At 37.1% G+C, this 27,132-nt stretch overlaps 1 protein-coding gene across 1 annotated transcript in view; it reads right to left on the bottom strand.

Moving 5' to 3' along the window:
• The window catches only part of TAX1BP1 (Tax1 binding protein 1), a 148,528-nt gene that overhangs the window by 67,382 nt on the left and 54,014 nt on the right, over nucleotides 1-27,132 (bottom strand). The window contains exons 6-7 of the mRNA XM_037836961.1: nucleotides 2,412-2,560; nucleotides 2,221-2,311 (exon numbers count right to left, since the gene is read on the bottom strand). Of these exons, the coding sequence (XP_037692889.1) occupies nucleotides 2,221-2,311; nucleotides 2,412-2,560 (240 nt within the window). The remainder of the gene's footprint in view (nucleotides 1-2,220; nucleotides 2,312-2,411; nucleotides 2,561-27,132) is intronic.

Raw genomic sequence — 27,132 nt, 5'->3', positions numbered from 1 at the left:
ACAGAAAACTGGACTTATTAATACAGTGTTAAAGAATAAATCCTCTTTCCCTTCCTTCCTCTCTTTTAAGTTTTTTGCAGAAGTGTACCACAGAAAAACAAGTCTTCACAGAAAGAAGAAACAAAGGACAATATTAGGGATAAATAATTTAGAACAGTAAAGGAAAAATAAATGCTGGATTTGCCCTACAATGTGTTTGCCAACCCTCCATAAAAACACCAAATGTCCTGTTCTCAGAAAAGAAAAGAAAACAAAGGCAGGGTGGAAAGGGACAGACTTAGCTGTCTAGGTTTTCCTCCTCCCAAAATAAGTCATCCTAGTTATCATTATACCTCTCCAGCATCACTGGTTTTCTTAGGACCTTCCTCATCCCTTCTCAGTACTACCTAGTATTGCATTATAATTCATTTGATTTATTACTGAATTAAAATGGTTGAAGATACAAATATTCTGTTTACCTTCTCCCACTGTGGCTAACAGAAAACAACATGGAAAGCATGCCCAGCATGAAAATACTGCCCAGTCCTGATCCTGACAACAAAACTAAAACAGTCTCATTGAAATTCACAGTAACATCAAATAAAAAATTATTACAGATGTCAAATTTTCACTCAGTTCAAAAATGCTTTATAACATTAAAAAAAGATAACTTTTTGTAGTAATCAATATGTTCAAGAGCTGACTGTGGTGATAAATGCACAACTGTATGATGACACCGTGAAAAAAAAAAAAGAACTGTATTTGAAGATTTTGCAAAAAGCATTCTATAAATGGTAATACAGTTGCATCAACTGTTCCTCTACACATCTGTATTTTTGTTTCATAAAATTTTATTCAAAACCCAAGCAACATTTGAGTTACTTTTTCTTAAAGGGTCAAATCACAAAATCATCCACCAGTGAATCTTCTGTTTCTCTCCCTGTTTTGGGAATGTTTTGTTTTAAATACAAACGTGCTCTGGGTATGGGTTTTTCTAAGCACCAGAAAGGGTATAACCTGACATACAGAATCTCCCTAGGCATGTTCTGCTCTGAGGTACATGGTGGATTCAATAATTTTTTTTTTTATTTTTATCTTAAGAAAAAATAACAAACAATAACCAAAAGAAAGAAAAAAAAAAAACCACTGGTAATACAACAGTGCTACTTTCTTAGTGTAAACTGCGACTCTCAATTAGTGAATACATGCAGTTTTGTTTTTATTTTTAATAAAATATATACGACATATAAATGAGTATTGTTATTTTCTGATCCAGTCAAGAGACTGAATTTATTCAAATAATGCTAACTTAACTCATTATGTTCCTGAACTTTCTGATTTGAAACTGCCTAGAAGAACTGCTTTTAAGCCACTTAAGTAAGTCTCAATTTGCCCCCACAATATTACTGACAAACTAACCATTCTATTTCCAAGAAAAAAAAACTTCAAAGGTGAAAATGTTAGCAGTGATGATATTTTTGTAAAATGACAGTGGTTGAAGATTATTCCAAAAGTCAAGCTCTAAAACTCATTGATCACTCAAATAAATTAATGTTCTCCATAAGGTATACATGTTCTAAAAGGGAAAAATAATTGGTTATACAATTAATTCTGATAAACTTGTATCTTGTTACCATTAAAACTTCTATGAGTTAAAATACAGTACCTACTAAGTATCTAAAAAACCAGTAAATCAATTACCTGTAAACTAACTTTTAGGGACTGTACATGATATGATGCTTTAAAAATATGTACACAAATTATTTGATACTCCTCACTTCAAGAAGTAGAGCCTAACAGTCCTCTCGAGTGTGGACTGACTCAGTGACTTGCTTCTAATCAATAAAATAAAGTGGAAGTGTCAGTGTGCAACTTGAAGAATAGGTCATAAAAAGCACTGTGACTTCTACCTCGCTCGCTCTCTTGGACAGAGGAAGTTAGCTGCCATGTTGTAAGAACATTCAAGCAGCCTCAGGAGAGACCATGCGGTGAACTGAGGGGCCTCCTGCCAAAAACCATGTTAAAAAGCCATCTTGAAAGCAGATCCCCCAGCCCCCATATCAAGCCATTGGATTACTGCAGTTCCTGCCAACTTCCTAACTGCAAGCACATGAGAGACTCAGAACCAGAACCACTTCCAAATTCCTAAGTCACTCCCTAATTCCTGACCCACAGCCACTGTTTTGTGGTAATCTGTTACACAGGATCAGATAACTAATAGAAATGGAAAGAATAAGTTACCTTATAAAGTTCCTTCTCATCCTTTTCTGTCTTCAACTGACACTCAAGTTGTTCTCTTTCATGTTGTACCTTCCTGAGTTTGTCTTTTAAACTGAGTAAAGATCAAGTAACATTAATAGAGACAAAAAAAAAATCTAAGTTAAAACATTTTTAAAACATTACAGTTATTTTTTAAAAAGCATCCGAAATACCTGTCTAATTCAGTTTCTTTTTCAATTGCTTTATGTGTCACTGAAACAATATCTTCCTCAAGCTGGAGAGCCTTGGCTGTAGCATCATTGTATTTCTTCTTAAACTCCTCATTTTCCGTTTTTAAACTTTGTGACACTTCAGTAAGACCCTTAGAAACAACAACAAAAAGGCATTTTTAGAAATAGAGAAATAATTAGTGAAACAGTAGTTACCTTCCCAAATTTGCACCTCTTTAAGAAACCTATGCAATTTTAAATATTAATCCCACATTTGTCCCTTCCAAATTTATAAGCTGACTACAAACTGAACCCAAAATTGTGAACATATATTCAACTTTCCATACACTAAATTAGTCAATTACTAATTTTTTGAAATTTTCATCATACACCCTGTTTTCCTTTATTTATTTCACTAACTTATCCACCCGAGGGCAGGCAATAAAAGTGAGGAAATAATAAATGAATCACTTTTGTTCCACATCTAGCATTTCAATGTCACCCTAAAGACAAATCAGTTTCCATATTACACTATCAAGATTAACACCTGCTTCTACAGCCAAAGATTACTAAACGCCACTGATAATTATACCAAAGCACTGAGTTAAGACAAATGCCTAAATCAAATGTATCTGCCATTGTGACTCACAGGCCTGAACAAATATTCAAGGATACTAAAACAAATATAAAATTGGTAGTAAATGTAATAAATCAAGCATATATTTCTAATTGAAGTAAAATATTCTACCAAAACAGGTAATAAAATGTTCTAAAATTTTTTATCACTTCAATTAAGTCCTGTTTTATAATCTATAAAATGGAGATAAGAAGGCCTTTTAGGCCTAATTTATAGAATTATGAGAATCAATGGAACAATATAAATGGAGGTACTTTTTAATGAAAAACTATACATCAAAAGAACTGTTAAATCAGACAAAATTATTTTTACTAAAAATAAGTTTTTGATTTCCCATTTAAAAAGCACTATTTACACACCGAACAACAAAAACTACAGAAAACTACCATTCTGCCAATTTAAATAAGTCACCTTGATTTGCATAAACTTAGCCACATTTCTTACTTATAGGTAGAATTTCATTTTAAGGTTGCTAGTATGTGAAAATTGCTATGTAGCATCTACACTTCATTAAAAAGCCTATCACTATATTAATCAGATACACTCTATTGGTTTTACTTTTGTGCAAAGCAAATGTTTGTCCAATAAAGAATACAGTGATCCTTAAAAAATTTGAAATATTTTCAGTATTTGTCTTGTTGATTTATAAAGGCAGCCAGAGAGATTTCTATATAGGTTTTTATATTTTTTTTTAATTTTTAGCTTACTAAAAATGATTTCTTGGCACTGCAAATAGGCCACAGAATTAATCCAGGTATTTCTCCTTAGGACAAAGACTAGTTTGCCTACAGGCAAATGTTCTATATTGGATAAACAGCATTCTAAGAAATGCATAGGGCAAGATCTAAAGAAAATTCATAAGCAACTGAATGCAAAACACAAAGTAATTACTGAATCAATGGGTCAGTTAACTACATAGTGAATTACAAATTAATCTTGACTACAACTTGGGAGTCTTCGAATCTTTTTGTGGTCTACTGAGCTGACCCATAAAAGCATCTGATACCTTCTCAGCATCCAAGCTTATTTTCAAAAGGCAAGAAAATGCTAAAATAAGGATTATTCTTCAGTCCTCCAGTTCTCATCTCTGAGCTAAGCATAAGCATCTTCAATGTGGCTAAGTTTTCCTTTGCATGAAAACAACAACAAAGCCCTTAGTATACAAACAACTAAGAATCATGCTTTCTATCAAAAAATAACTTTGCAAGAGTAAAATCTACAATACATCTTTGAAAAACACTTGAAATTTCTCATACATATTAACTTGGTCACCGCCTGCAAATCATGCCAAAAGGACATAATTCTGTTATTGAAACAGAGAAATACTTAAACAGATAATTGTATCTGCTACATTGTGGACCAAGATAGAAAGATCCCAAAAATTGATGCAAAAGAAGAGAAAGAGATTTGGACATTTCAGATTCATGCGGGGAACTTCTCCTGCAAGGTTGAAAAAAATCACTACTACAATGAGCCACTGTTACCCATTGCCATGTGTCATAACCCTCAGATATGAGATGGCAGATAAAAGGATTGCAAGTCACTCATTTATGTGACTAAATATGCACTAAAAGTACTGAAAGTAATGGTACACATTTATTCCCATCTTAACAAAGAAAAAATTCATCCTGATTATTAACAAATACATTTGAAGAAACCAGATACAATACCACTGAACAATTACCTAGAAACAACTATTATATATTCTAGATTCATAATGTATTTGGGAAAAATTCAGTAAATTAGGACCTGAATACCCTAAATGGAAAATTACAAGCTAAAAGAATTATGTTACATATGGAAACTGCAAGTCAAATTTTAAATCAATCTTATTCATCTGGCTTAATATGGCTTTTCTCAAACACTCTCTTTCTTGAAATCAACTAAAATAAAACTACAGTTTAAGTAGACAACTACAGGGGATATAAATGCATCATCTCAGGTTTCTAGAAATTCACCAGACAAAAATATAACTGGCAACAATGTATGATAAACTATCTTCAAGGCATTAAAAGGCTAAAAAACAAAATAGTAAATAACAACTATATTAGGCAATTATTTGTTTCATTAACATTACTCCTCAAAAAAAAACAAATATGTTTAAGTTGATGTTAGGTTTTTGTTTTTTAAAGTAGACTGAATGAAATCATGGTTTATAAAGCTGAGAGCTCTGAATTTAAAGATCAAATATTCATAATACCTCTTCAAATTTATCTTGAGAAAACCTTATACTTTTATTCTGTACACACAACAACAAAAGCAAAAAAATCACTAAGAAAGTGTTCATGAAGAACTGTATCAGTCTTATTCCACAAAATCAAACAAACTTAAATACAATTAAATTAAATGTAATAAGGGCTACTTCTCCTCATTAACTTTCAAAAATCTGCTATGAGCAAATGCGATTAAATTTTACTTTTATAAGAAAATAACAAATCCAAAGCATTAAATTTTTTGATTGGAGTGAAAAGAAGGAAGACCGATTACAAGAATAATGCCTAAACTATTTCCTAAACATGAATATATTCCATAGACAAATGATTTCTGATTTGGGGTTTCACATACATTTTTAAAGAGGCAAAGAATAAGTAGAAAAATTTAAAGTAGTGCAATTTTACTTAAATTGCCTTTTATTTTGATGAAATAAAGTACGAAATATTCAATGATGCAAGTCTCATAAAACAAACTACAACAACAATCCATCTTACACTTCAGTATTAATGTATTCAAAAACCATGGGCTTTTTTAAAAGTATACAAAATATACTTATTATTTAGACACAATATATTAGAAGTTTCTGAAACTATTACTTAGCAAAGCAGATACAAAATTAAAGTAATTCACTTAAATTTACTGCTATATATACATAGGTTATAATCATCACATTTACACATTAAAATTAAGTCTGTGTCTTCTTGATGACAATTGGTAAAAGTGAATTAGAAATTCTGTAGGAAATTAAATATTAAGATAATAACTTCAAAACCGGCCTTACAACTTGGCAGGTGAAATCACTGCCCTCCCCGCTACGTGGGATCTGACACCCAGGGGAGTGAATCTCCCTGGCAATGTGGAATATGACTCCCAGGGAGGAATCTAGACCCAGCATCGTGGGATGGAGAACATCTTCTTGACCAAAAGGGGGATGTCAAAGGAAATGAAATAAGCTTAGTAGCAGAGAGATTCCAAAACGAGCCGAGAGGTCACTCTGGTGGGCACTCTTACGCACAATACAGGCAACCATTTTCAGGTTCCAATAAATTGGAATAATTACCAGTAAATACCTGAAACTATCTAACTACAACCCAGAACCCATGAATCTTGAAGACAACTGTATAAAAATGTAGCTAATGAGGGGTAACAATGTGACTGCGAAAGCCATATGGACACATTCCCCTTTGTCTAGTTTATGTATGGATGAGCAGAAAAATGAGGGAAGAAAAAAAAAGGGCACCCAGTGTTCTTTTTTAGTTTAATTGTTCTTTTTCACTTTAATTTTTATTCTTATTACTTTTATGTGTGTGGTAATGAAAACATCAAAAATTAATTCTGGTGATGAATGCACAACTACATAATGGTACTGTAAACAACTGAATGTACGCATTCACATACCGTGACTGCATAGTATGTGAATGTATCTCAATAAAATGAATTAAAAAAAAAAAAAAACTGGCTTTAGCAGTTCCATATATGAGATACTAAATGCCTTAAACTACTTCTGTCCAAAACCAGGTATCTAATACAATGATGATAATAATAGCTATCACTTATTGAGAACTTACTATGTAGGAGATGCTTAGTATATGCTTTATGCACTTTCTCATATGATGCACACATCATCTTAGAATTAGGTAATAATTATGTGTATTTATATATGAGAAAACTGAGTCATAGAGAAGCTAAGTAACTTAAAGGTTACACAGCTAGTAAATGTTAGTGCTAAGAATGACTTCAACTCAACATTCTTAAACAAAAAATTTTTTTAAATAATATATTGAACATTTAATTTTAATAATCAAGGTTCTGAAATTTTGATGATGTGATTTCCATCTGTCCTTCATCTGACCCTTTCTTAATGCTGGTATTCACAGATTAAGTTATAAGATACCATTCAAAGGTATTTTCTACATCTCACTCAAACTGCTAAATTCAGAGACTATAGCATTCATGTTGTAGCAGAGACTGCTAGTTAATCACCTAACTGGGATTTCCCTTCAGAGTAATACATACAGCTATCTGACAATACTGCATTTCCCTGATTCTCTTGCAGTTAATTATGACCATCTAAATCCTCACCAAGCAAAGTGATGTATACTACTATTTCCATGTCTCAAACTTCAATTATTGAACACATCTTCTCTAAGATCTCCTCCCCCTTTTGACCAGCTGGAACCAGGATATACCAGCAACCCAGTTTCTACTATGCAGTCAATTCTCTAGGAGTCTAAAGGGGTGACAGATGGAATGAGATGGTAGGTAACTGGATCCCTGAATAATCAAGTAAAGAAGATCTGACCAACAAACATGAATGATTCACAACATATTTAGTATATAAGAAAAAGCTTTTTGTTCCATAAGCCACTACACTATAGGGTTTCTTCACTGTAGTGTTCACCCTAGTTCACTATCAATCTCTGACTAGTATTTAAGTCAAATAACTTTCATTTTGATGCAGTGAAATTAAGAAAAAAATTAAATGTACTAAGTAATAATGTATAAAATGATCATATCCAAATTCAACTAAGTTACTTGAAATACCTGATTTACAAGTAGAAAATGTAGCAACTAAAAGTTAGCCAAAAAATATATACATTAAACTAGTTCAAACATACCACAATATTGGGTATAACCAAATAATCCAAAAATGGCTAATTTGAACAAAAATAATTAAAGATGCAGAGGATCTCAAATAAAAGTAAAAATTTATCAAAAAAAAAATTGCCTCAAAAATCAACATATGGAGTAGTCTTAAGTTCTTCTTTCCCAGACTCTGAAACAGAAAACTGAAATAAGTTGATGGAAAATAAACATCAGTTTCCATAAATTGTATCTATTTATTTATTTTTTATTCCAGAACAAGATGCCTGGAGATTGCTTTAGGTTTCTTGACATCAGGTTACTTCCAATGACCACTGTAAAGTATTTTGCTTTCCATTTCGCAGTCTTCCTGAAATTTCTTTTTTCCCTATAAGCAACTATCTGTGTTCGGAAAATAGAGATGTAAATGGTTGCACATACATATGTGGCAACCCCAGGGATGTTTTTCCAAAGTGAAGGAGTCATAGCATTCTTAATATTTCATGTGAAGGGAACTGCTCCCCCATCCCATATCCATCCTCAAATCTCTAAAACTGTGGTTCTCTTCTACTTTAAAAAGGTGTATGCCAGTTCTAACTGCTTGGATACAGTTTTACTTCTCTTTTTGATTCCTATATCCAGATTAGAGGCAAAAATATGAGATTAATTTTAGAAAATACATAGAAGTTTTCCTTTGCCCATCTACTTTTTGCTTCTTGGTACTAACAGGTGACAGGACTATTGGCAGCAGGAATTTAGTTTTCACCCTTTCACCCAGGAGTAAAGAATGGCCTGCAGTGTGCTGTGCTGACCTGTGAAAGAGAAATCTCAACTGTTACCATTCCCTTTGAACCAAGCAAGGGAAAGGTGCACAAACCACACCTACTGCCAATGCCCTAGGATCCACACTTTAGGATTACTACCTCAGGTACTTTGAATTCACAAGGCTATCACATATTTGTGGAATGAATAGACACATTTGATTTCATTCTTAAGTGAACTGCCACTCTTCTGTCTCATAAGAAAATATAACAAAAAATTTTAAGATGTAATGCAAAATAAAAACAAAAATCAAGATATGAAGTTTTGCTAATGGATGGTGGTGATGATAGCACAATATTGTAAATACAATTAATAACACTGAACTGTACACACAAAAAGTAATTAAAATGGGGAATTATGTATGTTACCACAATAATTTTTTTAGAAATCAATATATGGAATACTATTTGGCAATAAAAAGAAATGAAGTACTAAGTAATGATACATGCTACAACATAGATAAACCTCAAAATCATTATGCTAAGTAAAAGAAACCAGTCACAAAAGACCACTTGTCTAATTCCATTTATAAGAAACATCAGGAAAAGACAAATATAGAGAGACAGAAAGTAGATTAGTGACTGCCAGGAGCTGATGAGGAGAGACTACTGATGAGCTGGAGGTTTATTTTGATGGAAATGTTGTAAAAATAGAAGGTGATACTGGTGAAACAACTCTGTAAATATACTAAAAATCACTGAATTGTACACGTTAAAAAAAAATCAACATAACTGAGGCTAATATGGGTTATGGGTTTTTGGGTGCTTGCTTTTAGAGGTCTAGATGGCTTTTTGAAAATCTGCAACTAACTAATCCTATTGCAGAGCCAATCTGTATTCTTGAGACCAAATAAAAGTAATTTAAATAAAGAAAATCCAAGTCTCTTAATTTAAACAGAGCAGTTTATATAAAGCATAAGTAGTACTACTCAAAAATGTGACCAGGACCAGTGCCAGGCCAAACAGTTTTTTACTGTTCTGTAATCTTGATGCCAGGCTACATTGAGATAAGGAGCTTTCACAAAAGGTAAATCAGCTACATCACTAAAGATACTGTTTGGTACACCTATTTTTTCACAATACTACTTTCTCAATGAAGGAAGTAAGGTATGTTACTTATTCCATCATAGTCCAGTAACAAATAGTTTGTGAATCAGCTACTTTTTTGAGTACTGGTGAAAGAGAAACTAAGAATAGAATGCCATATATGTGTGAAAAACCTATTCAGACTTTCTTTTCAAATCACGGTACCCAGAATACCAGAATATTCAAATCAACCAAGAAAAAATATCCAGGCTCCTCTAAATAAACACTTTCCTAATACTGACTCTAAGAAAAACACTACCAAATACAATTTAAATAATACTAAAATGGAGTCAGAAGTACTGGATTAGCCCTATAATCTGGAAAACTTAAAAAACCAGATTAATACATGAAAGCATGGCTCTCATGTCACCAGATTTCAAGCAAAAAAGGTCAGAGAGATTCTGAGAGAGGGAAAACAATGAGGTGAGCCCTACAATTGCTCCAGCTTATTACCACCTAGAGGGAGTTTCAAGTACACAGTACAAGGAGGGTGAACTCAGGCAGAGCCCAGCGGTCTCCCTGAGAAAGGAAACAGAATCATGAATACATTAAAAGCCAAGGAGACTAGGAACTGCAGGACAAAGTACTGGAGAGAAGAGAGTTGCACAGAAAGAGAACTCCAGAGATCTGCAGAGGATCCACCCCCTCAATTATTGATTTGATTAATGATCAGCATATGCACGTGAGGAAATTACCCCAAGATGGAGAATGAGGCACCCAAAAAGAACTACAAGGACCGCTGCCTGGAATGCATTCAAGGCAAGGAATACTGGCTATTCCCAACAGAGTAGTAAACTTCAGAATTCATGAGAAAGCAATTAGAGTACTCTCTAAATGAAAAAAAGTACTTTCCTCAGTAGAGAAGAGAAATTAACCACAGAGTAAATGTGGCTCTGTAACCAAATAAAGCTTACAACCAAGACCTGAAAAGATTAAATGGTCCTCAAGAAACGTAACTGTGCCCCAACACAAAGCTCAAGATTATTTTTAGGAACACAAAGCCATCCAGGACTCAACAAGGTAAAATTCACAATATTTGGCACTGAATCAAAAATCACCAGGCTTACAGAAAAGCAGTAAAATACAACCCATAATGAGGAGAAAAATCAATCATTCGAAACTAATCCACAAATGACGTAGATGATAGAATTAACAGACAAAGGCATTAAAGCGTATGTATTCCATATGTTCAAGAAGCTAGAGGAAAGACTGAACATGTTAAGTAGGAATAAGGGAAATATGAAAAAGACACAACCAAACTTCTAGGGATGAAAACAACTGAGATGAAAAATATACTGGCTGTGATTAATGGCAGATTAGACACTGCAGAGGAAAAGATTAGTCAACCTGGAGACACAATGAAAATAAACTATAAGAAATGAAAGAAAGAAAAAACACACTGAAAAAAAATGAACAGAGCATCAAGGAACTCTGGGACAGTTTCAAGCAACAAAATTTATGTGTACTTGGAGTCTCTGAAGAAGAGAAAGAGGGAGAGAGAAAAAATAGTTGAAGAAACAATGGCCAATAATTTTCAAAACTGCAAAAGAAAAAGGCACCAAATATAGAGGAACAAAGACATCAAAGACATCAAATTTCTCATCAAAAACAGAAGCGAAAAGACAGCAAAACCACATCTTTAAAGTACTGAAAGAGAGTCAATCTAGAATTCTATACCCAACAAAAATATCTTTAAAAAATGAAAGCAAAATAAAGACTTTTTCAGACATACAATAGATGAAAGAATTCATCTCCAGAAGACTGGCACTACAAGAAATATTAAAAATAGTTCTTCAAGCAGAAGGAAAATGATACCAGATGGAAACCTGGATCTATACATTTTACTGAGTTCATTATACACAAGAATCTTGAAAATTACTTAGAATACACAAGAGAATACAAAGGTATTCAAAATAGATACTACAACCATTTTGAAGGAAAAATATTTAATTCAATTTCTTATAATCTAAATATTTACATTACATTACAAATTTGACAGTGCATAGAATTTTCCAGCAATCATGTACCATGGTAAATATATCAGTTAGCATCCAATCACAGACGCAAAACACTAGAAAGAAATACACAGACTAAAGGATTTAACATTAAATAATTGTGGGTGCTAAAACCAGTCTCTGTTAAGAAGACTATCAGTAAGATAAGATGTTTATAAAAGGAGGAGAACAAGTATAAGAAAGAATCCACAAGTGTGAGCTTGGAAGGAACCCCATGTTGATCTTATTCTGACCTTGATGGCAAAGGCATCCTGGATATACCAGGATCCTTACTCATGGAATTAAACATACACAACTGCCCCAGGAGGTAGAGAAAATGTAGGATCCTAGGGAAGGCAGAGCAGGTTGTAGACCTGGTTACTGTCATCATGCCATCACAGAAACCCAGGAGCAAAGCAACAACCTGCATGAGCTACAAAAATGGCTGCTGCTTCACTTCTGCCTTCAAATGCTGCAAAGTCTTTCTCTTGTGGCCCATCCTAACCAGAAGCTACAAAGAAGGGAATTCTGGAAAATGTAGTTCAGCCTAACCAAGCTGACATATTATAAAGCTCCACAGTGAAGTTCTACTAATAAAAAGAATTCCAACAAGGGCATTCCAAGTTCATGGATTGGAAAACTAAATATTGTTAAGATAGCAATTCCACCTAAAGCAATTTACAGACTCAATGCAATGTCAATCAAAATTCCAATGGCCTTCTTTAGAGAAATGGAAAAGCTTATCACCATTCTATATGGAAAGGTAAGGAGATCCTGAATAGCTAAAACCATCTTGAAAAAGAACAAAGTTGGAGGACTCACACTGTCCGATCATAAAACTTACTAAACATCGGAAGTGGGGAAAGACCAAGTTGGGACAAACAGCACTGAGACAGTCCTTGGCCAACTCCTGGATCCTGAGTTCAACAGTGATTCTGGGAGACACTAGTTGGGGACTTCTGGGAAGATGGCAGAATAGGAGAGGCACACCAAACTTCTTCCCTGTGGAATAACTACAGAAAAGGAAGAAAATGACCAGCACAGTGGTTTCAGGATACAAGCTGCCAGAGAAAAACCTCTACAATACATAGAGGGGACCTGGATGAAAAAGTGGAAAAATTACAGCTAAAAGCATGGAAGGAGTATATTCAATTGTGACCGCCTCTGGGGCTGGCACCTATGGGCAGACCGGAATGGGAGAGGGAGGAGTTCTACACTCCCACACTCCTATCTCAGCAACCAGCTGGGGAAATAAACCTTCTCAGCCCCACAGCCAGGAGCTCCTGTGAGGGAATCTGGGAACTAATGGACTTGTGCTGGCCATGCACAAAAATTTGGTGCAGCATATAGTACCTACCCCGCAGTTTTGAGGTGGGCCACTGCAGGGGCATGGCTCTGGGGAGAACTGGGGTACCTGCACTCAGAAGAAGAGGAATACAGAGCTGAGCAGAGGCAATCAGACAGTCAGCAGGCAAGAGAGACAGTCTGTGTGCTGCTGATTTTACTCTTCCTCCATGAAAGCCCACAGTGTGCCTGGGCAGAAAGGCAGGGATAAGAGAGGGCACTACACAGAATCACCAGGAGCCACATACTTACCCGAGACCCAGGGATGCATGGTGGGCAGAGTAAAAGCACACCGCTGAGTTGCCTGAGGGCTGGGGGAGGTGAAATTCACAGCCTCACAGCACAAAATTGATCCACATGGAGATCTGGAATCACCAGACCGAATGTGCCCTTAATTGGATTCCCCACAGAACTACACAGCACCCATCCCCGGGGCTGGCAGTCTCCAGTATACACAGAGAACTGCTGCACTGACTGGATTTCCACCTCATTTGGACCCCACCCAGCAAGCAGAAGCAATCAGGAAAAAGTGGGCTTGAGGGGAAGAGGTGACCCAAGAGTGCCATCTGCTGGGAAGACAGGGAAAGTGCACCCTGGCAAACAGCAGTTCTGAAAAATTTTAAACAGATTACGAACAGACTTGCATCTTCCAAAATAACTTAAGATAAGCAATTGCGATGAAACCAACAAAATCACAAAGCACATCCAACAAGACATGGCAAAGCCAAATGACCAAATTAAAAAGCCGGAGGAAACACAGAACAAGAAACAAGTACTCAAATAAGTACATAAAAATTTCCAAAACAACTGCAATGGTTTGGCTAAAGACATAAAGGACATCAACAAGACACTAGAGGAATATAAAAGAGTAAAGAGAAAAATAGCAGGCCTTTTGGTAATGAAAGACACTGGAAACCAAATTAAAAATTTACTAGAGACACACAACAGCAGATTTGAAATGGCAGAAGAGTAAGTGAACTAGAGGATAAAACGACTGAATGGAAATGCACAAAAGAACAAATGGTGAAAAACACCACGAAATTTTGAAATGGATCTCAGGAAAACAACAGACAACAAGAAGCACATAAATATAAGAATCACTGGTGTTCTAGAAGGAGAAAACTAAAGGGCTAGGAAAAGTATTTGAGGAGACAGTTGGGGAAAACTTCCCAACCCTTATAAAAGACATAAATAAGCATATCGAAGATGCCCAGTGAACTCCAAACAGAATAAATCCAAATACACCCACTTCAAGACACATACTAGGCAGACTGTCAAATACTAAAGAGGAGAAAGTCTTAAAAGCAGAGAGTAGCGATTCACCACATAAAAGGAAACCACATAAGACTAAGTACTGACTACTCAAAGGGCACCTTGAAGGCAAGAAACCAATGTTACAAATTTTAAGATTCTAAAAGAGAAAAACTGCCAGCCAAAAATTCTTTATCTAGAAAAGCTGTACTTCAACAGTGAGGGAGAGTTTAAAATTTTCACAAACAAATGCTGAAAGAATCTGTGAACAAGAGACGTACCCTACACTCAGAAGAAGAGGGAACTGGTGTTCTAGAAGGAGAAAACTAAAGGGCTAGGAAAAGTATTTGAGGAGACAGTTGGGGAAAACTTCCCAACCCTTATAAAAGACATAAATATGCACATCAAAGATGCCCAATGAACTCCAAACTCCAAACTCTTCTACAGGGAGTTTTGTTGTCCGGGGGAAAAAAAAAGAAAGAAAGGAGAGAGAGGTCTGGAGAAGGGCACAGAATTGAAGAGTATTAGCAAGGGTAACCGAAAGGAAAAAAAGAAAGAGGGGGAAAAAATGGATCTGACAAATAAAAACCAAACGACAACTGTTGGGGTGGGGCAAGATGGCATAGTGGTGACATGTGGAATTTAGTCTCTCCTCTAGAGCAGCAGGTAATTACCCAGGAATTGTATGAAACAGGGTTTTGGGGATCTCCAGTGACCAGGCACACCCAGGTGGGAAAGCTGACATCGCAGCAAAATTTCTAAGTTTCCCTGATCAGGAGTCTGACGCCCCTCCCTGCCCAGACCCTGTGACTTCTTTGCAGCCGGCTCCTTGAAAGGAGAAAAACAACAATCCGCTGGGATCGAAAAGGGGGACTCAAGCCAGCCTCAACTGCAGAATTACCAAACTAATTAACTAACTTTTGGAGCTGGGGGTACCTAGAGAAGGGCTGGGCTCTGGGATGCGGGGGAGGGGGGGGGCACATAAAAGTGGGCACCCATTCCCTGACTCCAAAAATGCTTGGGTTTTTTTGTTTTTGTTTTTTCCTACATTTTGTCCCTTCCCCATTCTCATGAGACTCCTTATCTTTTTACACTTCAATAGCCCCCAGAAAGGGAAGAATTAAAGCTGCTGAAGATTAATTATTCAGATAATAGTACAAAGCTCATCTTTAAATACTCTATTTTGACACTGACAAAACTTCCAGGCTGCGGAAAGGCTTTAAAAAGGGAAATCCTTTTTTTATTTTTTTTTCTTTATTTAAAAGTAACATATGTGGCTCGAAAATTTAAAGTAATATATGTGGTTATTTTCTATCAGACAACCTAAGTAAAAAGGTCTAGGCTAGTCTTGGGGGGAGACAGAGTACCCAGAACTTCTTTGAATTCCAGATTCACTTCTGAAGAAAGTCTCCATCCCAGTCGTTAATTGTCAACTCAGGATGACCAACGAATTAACCTGGAGTTGCCCCAAAGAGAAGAGGGGAGAAAAGAATAGTGCCCCTGTGAGACAGATGGAGTTCCAAGGATTGAGGGAGTGGAGAGAGGTCCAGTTCAACTGGCAGCCCCCCTTCTGGGAACCCAGATCCCAGTGGCTGAAATTCAAAAATCAGCTTCAGTCAGCCACATCCCTGAAAGGATCAGAATCACCAGGAGAACTAAAGACACCACAACTCCTTACAATGGTGGAGGGGCTGCTGGCTGGAAAGCGCCACCTGCTGGACAGGAAAGGAAAAGCACAGAGTCTAGAGGCCTCACAGAAGGGTCTCATTCTCAGGGAAACACCATATCCTCCTCCTGAGACCTGGGCCTCTCTAGACTGGGAAAACCTGACTGGGGTCAACCATATCTGAAAAGACCCTCTCAAAAAAAGGCTACATAGAGGCAGGGCAAGAAACAGAAAAACAAGAGGTGAAAAATTCTGATCAACTAAACAGAACCTAAGTCAGAGGTCTAGAATAAGTTGAACTGAACAAAAAAGGTTAGAGAACAAAGCCAACCAACAAAAATTCCTAGGTAGAAGAGTGAAAACGAGCTCCAGAATAATCAAGAAAATAAGATGCCCAGACAACTTAAGATAATGAGCCATACCAAGAAACTCAAAAATATGAACCAGCCAAAGGAACCAACTTACAGCTCAACTGAGATACAGGAGTAGCGGCAACTAATGCTAAATCAATTCACTGAACTGAGGGAAGAACTAATTAAAGCTCCTAAATCAATTCAATGAGCTGAGGGAAGATGTGGCAAAAGATATGAAGGATATAAAGACGACACTGGATGACCATCAATAAGAATATGTAAACTTAAAAAAATGAATGGCAGAACTTACAGGAATGAAATGCATAATGGAGGAGATGAAAAAGACAATCGAGGGATACAACAGTAGATTTGAATAGGCAGAAAAAAGGATCAGTGAACTGGAAGACAAGACATGAATTCATACATACAAAAGAAGAGATGATGAAAACAATGGAAAAATAGAAGCACAGTCTTATGAAGCTGAGTAACAACATGAAGTGCTCAAATATACAAGTTATGCATATCCCAGAAGGAGAAAAGAGGGGAAAAGGGGCAGAAAGAATAATAGAAGAAATATTCACTGAAAATTTCCCAACCCTTACGATACACAGAAAATTACAGATTCAAGAAGTACAGCGTACCCGAAACAGAACAGATCACAACAGACATACTCCAAGACACTTACTGATGAGACTGTCCAATGTCCAAGACAAAGAGAGAACTCTGAAAGCAGCAAAAGAAGAGCAATGTATCACAAACAAGAGAAACCTGATAAGACTACGTACAGATTTCTCCACAGAAACCATGGAAGCGAGAAGACGGTGGTATGATATATTTAAGATACTGAAAGAGATAAACTGCTGACCAAGAATTCTATAACCAGCAAAACTGCCCTTCAAAAATGAGGGAGAGATTAAAACATTTTCAGAAAAAGAGACACTGAGAGAGTTTGTGAATAAGAGACCAGTGCTACAACATATGCTAAAGGGAGTTCTACAGGCTGATAGAAAAAGACAGGAGAAATACGGAGAAGAGGGTAGAAATGAAGAATATCAGGAAGGGTAAAAGGAGAGAGGAAAAAATATGAGATGAAGAGCTGATAACACAGGCTATCAGGAGATAGAAAGAGGGTAGAGATCGGGCATTTGATGCTGAAGGACTACAGAATGTTCAGCAGAATTGATTATATCAACCCAGAAATAGATAGCACAATACTGTGTGATGGTAGCACAATATTGTAAGTACACTGAACAAAGACGTCTGTGAATAAAGCTTAAAAAGGTGGGATACAGGAATGTATGATACCAGACGTACAGATAGATGATAAAGACTGGGACTTTACAACTTAGCAAAAACTGGAGTGGCCAATGACTGTTACTAAATCCACAAATATAAAAATGTTTTTACATGTGGGAGAGCAAATGAATGTTAACCATGCAGAGTGTTGAAAAAGGGACGGTATTGGGGAAAAATGTAATCAAAGCAAACTGGAGTCTACGATCAACAGGAGCATTGTAAAATGCTTCCATTAAATGTACCAAAGCAATACACCAAAGTTAAATGTGTATGAGAGGGGGATATAAGGGAGAGATATGGGATTCTTGGTAGTGATGGTGTTGTCTGTCCTTACTATTCTATTGAATTGTATGAAATTTTATTTTTCTTTGCATTATCCTTTTTATCATTCACTAAAAAAATTAAAAAATTTTTTCATAGTAATCAACATGCTAAAGTGCTGACTGTGCTGATAAATGTACAACATATTATGATATAATAGACAACTGATTGTACACTGTGGATAACTCTATGGTATGTATCTCTACAAAATTGTAGGAAAAAATATAAATAGGGATAAAAGTGCTGGAGAAAACATGGAGAGAGGGATGTATCTATTTACTGTTGACGAGGAGGCAGAATGGTATGGCCTTTCTGGAGGTCAGTGTGATGGTTACACAAGAAGCTAAGTATGTCAAGGCCATAAGGTCCTGCAACCTCATTATGGGGTATGTATTTGGAAGACCTGAGAGCAGAGACATGAATGGACATTTGTACACTGGTGTTTATGGAGGCAGTATTCACGATTTGCAATGGGAGGAGTTGGCCTAGCGGTACATAGACTGAAGAACAGAATGGTGAACTGTGGTATATGCATACAATGGAATATTGAGCAACTAAGGGAAGGAGTGAAGCTGTGAGACATGCAACAAGGTGAATGGAACCTGTAGACAGCATTTTGACTGAAGTACTTCAGAAACAAAGACAAACACTATAATGCCTCAACAATATGGACTAACTACAATGTGTAACAGCTTATCGGGGGAACATTCATTTTAACAATCCCTAGATTGTAAGCTCTTACAGCAGTCACATCTATTCCTAAATTATAATAGCTATCTCCAAACTCTGAGATGCTGACTCCTTTGTGTATAACCTGATCAGTCTCTGGAACGTTTGGTATCTATGTGACACCTGAAACTCAGAGCTAGAGTTTGGCAGACATGAATGTCAGTATTAGTGCAAACAGCAACTGAAAAAGAAAAAAAAAAAAAAAGCTGAAAAAAAGCCCAGACTTCAATTAGAGATATGAATGAAGCAGATCTGGTTAAGACTAGCGCAAACCGGGCCAAAGGGTAAAGCCTGAAACTGACTGTGTTTTAAAACTTCAACGTCCATGTGAGACCAAGGGAAGAGACATTATTTGGTGCAGGATCTGTATTTTCTAAACAATATAACTTCTGCAGTCAGTTTATTAAAACACCATAATTACATGGAACTTTGAATAGGAAATGAGATCTCCTTGGTTTGTATAGGTTAGAGTGAAACAGCGACACATCCTAAATTAATTTTGGTAGAGAATAAAAATATATATGCAGGGTCCCCTTGAGGGCTGGGGGAAAATGCAAGAAGTGTTGGACTTCCTCACCTGGATTGTTGCTGATGTTCTCACAAATATTGAGGACTGACGATTTGGTATGTGGAGCCCTCTATCTTGGGGACTGCCCTTATGAAGCTTGTTACTGCAAAGGAGGGACTAAACCTGTCTATAATTGTGCCTAAGTGTCTTTCCCCTGAGTACCTCTTTGTTGCTCAGATGTGGCCCTCTCTCTCTAGCTAAGCCACCGTGGCAGGTGAAATCAACGCCCTCCCCACTACATGGGACTTGATTCCCAGGGGTGTAAATCTCCCTGGCAACGCAGGATATGACTCCCAGGAATGAGACCATCTTCTTGACCAAAAAGGGGATGCAAAATGAAACACGATAGTTTCACTGGCTGAGAGATTTCAAATGGTGTTAAAAGGTCATTCTGGTGGACATTCTTATGCACTGCAGAGACAAACCTTTTTAGGTTTTAATGTATTGGAATAGCTAGTAGTAAATACCTGAAACTATCAAACTCTAACCCAGCAGCCTTGACTCTTGAAGATGATTATATAACAATGAGCTTACAATGGGTAAAAACCTTGTGGATTGCACTCCCTTTATCCAGTGTACGGATGGATGAGTAAAAAAATAGGGACAAAAACTAAACAAAAATAGGGTGGGATGGGGGGGGTTGGGTGTTCTTTTTTATTCTTTATTCTTATTCTTTCCAGCATAAGGAAAACGTTCAAAAATAGATTGGGGTGATGAATGCGTAACTATATAATGGTACTGTGAACAGCTGATAGTACACCATGGATGACCGTATGGTATATGAATATATCTCAATAAAACTGAATTTAATTTAAAAGAAAATGTATAGGGCTATTTGGAATGACAAATGTTTTGGTAATGACAGTGTTGATGGTAGCACAACATTGTGAATGCAATTAATAGTACTGAAATATATACCTGAAAATAATTAAGGGAAATGATTGTATATTTCACAACAGAATAAACTGATTGTATAACAGTATAAATGACTGTATATTTTGTAACAGAATAAATTTTTTAAAAATCCATGGAACTACACAATGAATCCTAAGTTAAACCATGGAATTCAATTAATAGTACAATTATAAAAACGTGGTATCATCTGCTGTGACCAATGTTCCATACCAATGCAAGATGGAAGTGGGGTGATGTATGCAAATTCTGTATTTTATGCATGATTGTTCTGGAAACCCACAACTTCTGTAATAAAGAAAAAAAAAAGGATGACATGCTTGGTTCAAGAACTACCATTACAGTAATAAATGTGAATGTTTTTGAAAGTGAACAGATAAAACTCCCCAATTAAAAGGTATGGATTAGGGGAACGGATTCAAAATATGAGCCATCAATACACATAAGACTCATCTGAGACCCAGCAACACAAACAGACTGAGAGTAAAAGGATGGAAAAAAATATTCCACAGAAATTGGAACCGAAAGAAAGAAGGGGTAGCTATACTAATATAAGACAAAATAGTCTTCAAATGCAAAGATGGCATAAGAAGGATATTGTTTATTAATAAATGGGACAATTCACCAAAAAGAAGTAACAACCATAAATGTTTATGCACCCAATCAAGGGGCTCAAAAATACATATGAGTCGAGAGGTCACTCTGGTGGACAGTCTTACTATATAGGTAACGCTTTTTAGGTTTTAATGTATTTCAGTGCCTGGAAGTAAATACCTGAAACCATCAAACTCCAACCCAGTGTGGTCTTGACTCTTGAAGACACCAGTATAACAATGTAGCTTACAAGGGGTGTTAGTGTGTTTTGGGGGTCTTGTGGATCACACTTCCTTTGTCCAGTGTGAGGCTGGATGGGTGGAGAAATGGGGAGAAAAAGTAAATGAAGAATAGGGTGGAATGGAGAGGATGATCTCGGTGTTCTTTTATACTTTTATGTTTTAGTCTTATTCTGATTCTTTCTGGTGTAGGGAAGGTGTTCAAAGGTGGACTGGGGAGAGGCGGGGCAAGATGGCAGACTGGTGAGCTGTATGTTTTAGTGACTCCTCCAGGAAAGTAGGTAGAAAGCCAGGAACTGCGTGGACTGGACACCACAGAGCAATCTGACTTTGGGCGTACTTCATACAACACTCATGAAAACGTGGAACTGCTGAGATCAGCGAAATCTGTAAGTTTTTGCGGCCAGGGGACCCGCACCCCTCCCTGCCAGGCTCAGTCCCGGGGGAGGAGGGGCTGTCAGCTCCGGGAAGGAGAAGGGAGAACTGCAGTGGCAGCCCTTATCAGAAGCTCATTCTACTGATTCAAACTCCAACCATAGACAGACTGAGACCAGACACCAGAGAATCTGAGAGCAGCCAGCCCAGCAGAGAGGAGACAGGCATAGAAAAAAAACAACACGAAAAACTCCAAAATAAAAGCAGAGGATTTTTGGAGTTCTGGTGAACATAGAAAGGGGAAGGGCCCTGAGGCGCATATGCAAATCCCGAAGAAAAGCTGATCTCTCTGCCCTGTGGACCTTTCCTTAATGGGCCTGGTTGCTTTGTCTCTTAGCATTTCAATAACCCATTAGATCTCCGAGGAGGGCCCGTTTTTTTTTTTTTTTTAATCCTTTTTTCTTTTTCTAAAACAATTACTCTAAGAAGCCCAATACAGAAAGCTTCAAAGACTTGCTATTTGGGCAGGTCAAGACAAGAGCAGAACTAAAAGAGCTCTGAGACAAAACACAATAATCCAGTGGCTAAGAAAATTCACTAAACACCACAACTTCCCAAGAAAAGGGGGGTGTCCGCTCACAGCCATCATCCTGGTGGACAGGAAACACTCCTGCCCATCGCCAGCCCCATAGCCCAGAACTGCCCCAGACAACCCAGTGTGACGGAAGTGCTTCAAATAACAGGCACACACCACAAAACTGGGCGTGGACATTAGCCTTCCCTGCAACCTCAGCTGATTGTCCCAGAGTTGGGAAGGTAGAGCAGTGTGAATTAACAAAGCCCCATTCAGCCATCATTTCAGCAGACTGGGAGCCTCCCTACACAGCCCACCAGCCCAGAACTGCCCTGGGGGGACGGCACTCACCTGTGACATAGCAGAGTCATCCCTCAACAGAGGACCCGGGGTGCACGGCCTGGAAGAGGGGCCCACTTGCAAGTCTCAGGAGCCATACGCCAATACCAAGGACTTGTGGGTCAGTGGCAGAGACAAACTGTGGCAGGACTGAACTGAAGGATTAGACTATTGCAGCAGCTTTAAAACTCTAGGATCACCAGGGAGATTTGATTGTTAGAGCCACCCCCCACCCCTGACTGCCCAGAAACACACCCCATGTACAGGGCAGGCAACACCAACTACACACGCAAGCTTGGTACACCAATTGGACCCCACAAGACTCACTCCCCCACTCACCAAAAAGGCTAAGCAGGGGAGAACTGGCTTGTGGAGAACAGGTGGCTCGTGGACGCCACCTGCTGGTTAGTTAGAGAAAGTGTACTCCACGAAGCTGTAGATCCGATAAATTAGAGATAAGGACTTCAATTGGTCTACAAATCCTAAAAGAACCCTGTCAAGTTCAGCAAATGCCACGAGGCCACAAACAACAGAAAATTATAAAGCATATGAAAAAACCAGACGATATGGATAACCCAAGCCCAAGCACCCAAATCAAAAGATCAGAAGAGACACAGCAACTAGAGCAGCTACTCAAAGAACTAAAGATGAACAATGAGACCATAGTACGGGAGACAAAGGAAATCAAGACGACCCTAGAAGAGCATAAAGAAGACATTGCAAGACTAAATAAAAAAATGGATGATCTTATGGAAATTAAAGAAAATGTTGACCAAATTAAAAAGATTCTGGACACTCATAGTACAAGACTAGAGGAAGTTGAACAACGAATCAGTGACCTTGAAGATGACAGAATGGAAAATGAAAGCATAAAAGAAAGAATGGGGAAAAAAATTGAAAAAATCGAAATGGACCTCAGGGATATGATAGATAATATGAAACGTCCGAATATAAGACTCATTGGTGTCCGAGAAGAGGAAGAAAAGGGTAAAGGTCTACGAAGACTATTCAAAGAAATTGTTGGGGAAAACTTCCCAAATCTTCTAAACAACATAAATACACAAATCATAAATGCTCAGCGAACTCCAAATAGAATAAATCCAAATAAACCCACTCCGAGACATATACTGATCACACTGTCAAACACAGAAGAGAAAGAGCAAGTTCTGAAAGCAGCAAGAGAAAAGCAATTCACCACATACAAAGGAAACAGCATAAGACTAAGTAGTGACTACTCAGCAGCCACCATGGAGGCAAGAAGGCAGTGGCACAATATATTTAAAATTCTGAGTGAGAAAAATTTCCAGCCAAGAATACTTTATCCAGCAAAGCTCTCCTTCAAATTTGAGGGAGAGCTTAAATTTTTCACAGACAAAGAAATGCTGAGAGAATTTGCTAACAAGAGACCTGCCCTACTGGAGATACTCAGGGGAGCCCTACAGACAAAGAAACAAAGAAAGGACAGAGAGACTTGGAGAAAGGTTCACTACTAAAGAGATTCAGTATGGGTACAATAAAGGATATTAATAGAGACAGGGGAAAAATATGACAAACATAAACCAAAGGATAAGATGGCTGATTCAAGAAATGCCTTCACGGTTATAACGTTGAATGCAAATGGATTAAACTACCCAATTAAAAGATATAGATTCGCAGAATGGATCAAAAAAAATGAACCATCAATATGTTGCATACAAGAGACTCATCTTAGACACAGGGACACAAAGAAACTGAAAGTGAAAGGATGGAAAACAATATTTCATGCAAGCTACAGCCAAAAGAAAGCAGGTGTAGCAATATTAATCTCAGATAAAATAGACTTCAAATGCAGGGATGTTTTGAGAGACAAAGAAGGCCACTACGTACTAATAAAAGGGGCAATTCAGCAAGAAGAAATAACAATCGTAAATGTCTATGCACCCAACCAAGGTGCCACAAAATACATGAGAGAAACACTGGCAAAACTAAAGGAAGCAATTGATGTTTCCACAATAATTGTGGGAGACTTCAACACATCACTCTCTCCTATAGATAGATCAACCAGACAGAAGACCAATAAGGAAAGTGAAAACCTAAACAATCTGATAAATGAATTAGATTTAACAGACATATACAGGACATTACATCCCAAATCACCAGGATACACATACTTTTCTAGTGCTCATGGAACTTTCTCCAGAATAGATCATATGCTGGGACATAAAACAAGCCTCAATAAATTTAAAAAGATTGAAATTATTCAAAGCACATTCTCTGACCACAATGGAATACAATTAGAAGTCAATAACCATCAGAGACTTAGAAAATTCACAAATACCTGGAGGTTAAACAACACACTCCTAAACAATCAGTGGGTTAAAGAAGAAATAGCAAGAGAAATTGCTAAATATATAGAGACGAATGAAAATGAGAACACAACATACCAAAACCTATGGGATGCAGCAAAAGCAGTGCTAAGGGGGAAATTTATAGCACTAAACGCATATATTAAAAAGGAAGAAAGAGCCAAAATCAAAGAACTAATGGATCAACTGAAGAAGCTAGAAAATGAACAGCAAACCAATCCTAAACCAAGTACAAGAAAAGAAATAACAAGGATTAAAGCAGAAATAAATGACACAGAGAACAAAAAAACAATAGAGAGGATAAATATCACCAAAAGTTGGTTCTTTGAGAAGATCAACAAGATTGACAAGCTCCTAGCTAGACTGACAAAATCAAAAAGAGAGAAGACCCAAATCAACAAAATAATGAATGAAAAAGGTGACATAACTGCAGATCCTGAAGAAATTTAAAAAATTATAAGACGATAATATGAACAACTGTATGGCAACAAACTGGATAATGTAGAGGAAATGGACAATTTCCTGGAAACATATGAACAACCTAGACTGACCAGAGAAGAAATAGAAGACCTCAACCAACCCATCACAAGCAAAGAGATCCAATCAGTCAACAAAAATCTTCCCACAAATAAATGCCCAGGGCCAGATGGCTTCACAGGGGAATTCTACCAAACTTTCCAGAAAGAACTGACACCAATCTTACTCAAACTCTTTCAAAACATTGAAAAAAATGGAACACTACCTAACTCATTTTATGAAGCTAACATCAATCTAATACCAAAACCAGGCAAAGATGCTACAAAAAAGGAAAACTACCGGCCAATCTCCCTAATGAATATAGATGCAAAAATCCTCAACAAAATACTTGCAAATCGAATCCAAAGACACATTAAAAAATCATACACCATGACCAAGTGGGGTTCATTCCAGGCATGCAAGGATGGTTCAACATAAGAAAAACAATCAATGTATTACAACACATTAAAAACTCGAAAGGGAAAAATCAATTGATCATCTCAATAGATGCTGAAAAAGCATTTGACAAAATCCAACATCCCTTTTTGATAAAAACACTTCAAAAGGTAGGAATTGAAGGAAACTTCCTCAACATGATAAAGAGCATATATGAAAAACCCACAGCCAGCATAGTACTCAATGGTGAGAGACTGAAAGCCTTCCCTCTAAGATCAGGAACAAGACAAGGATGCCCGCTGTCACCACTGTTATTCAACATTGTGCTGGAAGTGCTAGCCAGGGCAATCCGGCAAGACAAAGAAATAAAAGGCATCCAAATTGGAAAGAAGAAGTAAAACTGTCATTGTTTGCAGATGATATGATCTTATATCTAGAAAACCCTGAGAAATCAACGATACACCTACTAGAGCTAATAAACAAATTTAGCAAAGTAGCGGGATACAAGATTAATGCACATAAGTCAGTAATGTTTCTATATGCTAGAAATGAACAAACTGAAGAGACACTCAAGAAAAAGATACCATTTTCAATAGCAACTAAAAAAATCAAGTACCTAGGAATAAACTTAACCAAAGATATAAAAGACCTATACAAAGAAAACTACATAACTCTACTAAAAGAAATAGAAGGGGACCTTAAAAGATGGAAAAATATTCCATGTTCATGGATAGGAAGGCTAAATGTCATTAAGATGTCAATTCTACCCAAACTCATCTACAGATTCAATGCAATCCCAATCAAAATTCCAACAACCTACTTTGCAGACTTGGAGAAGCTAGTTATCAAATTTATTTGGAAAGGGAAGATGCCTCGAATTGCTAAAGACACTCTAAAAAAGAAAAACGAAGTGGGAGGACTTACACTCCCTGACTTTGAAGCTTATTATAAAGCCACAGTTGCCAAAACAGCATGGTACTGGCACAAAGATAGACATATAGATCAATGGAACCGAATTGAGAATTCAGAGATAGACCCTCAGATCTATGGCCGACTGATCTTTGATATGGCCCCCAAAGTCACTGAACTGAGTCATAATGGTCTTTTCAACAAATGGGGCTGGGAGAGTTGGATATCCATATCCAAAAGAATGAAAGAGGACCCCTACCTCACCCCCTACACAAAAATTAACTCCAAATGGACCAAAGATCTCAATATAAAAGAAAGTACCATAAAACTCCTAGAAGATAATGTAGGAAAACATCTTCAAGACCTTGTATTAGGCGGCCACTTCCTAGACTTTACACCCAAAGCACAAGCAACAAAAGAGAAAATAGATAAATGGGAACTCCTCAAGCTTAGAAGTTTCTGCACCTCAAAGGAATTTCTCAAAAAGGTAAAGAGGCAGCCAACTCAATAGGAAAAAATTTTTGGAAACCATGTATCTGACAAAAGACTGATATCTTGCATATATAAAGAAATCCTACAACTCAATGACAATAGTACAGTCGGCCCAATTATAAAATGGGCAAAAGATATGAAAAGACAGCTCTCTGAAGAGGAAATACAAA

Source organism: Choloepus didactylus, chromosome 5, assembly GCF_015220235.1.
Source record: "Choloepus didactylus isolate mChoDid1 chromosome 5, mChoDid1.pri, whole genome shotgun sequence".
NCBI classification, from domain to species: domain Eukaryota; kingdom Metazoa; phylum Chordata; class Mammalia; order Pilosa; family Megalonychidae; genus Choloepus; species Choloepus didactylus.
Note: the sequence above shows the minus strand (reverse complement) of the source record. Positions and strands in the feature narration are given on the sequence as shown.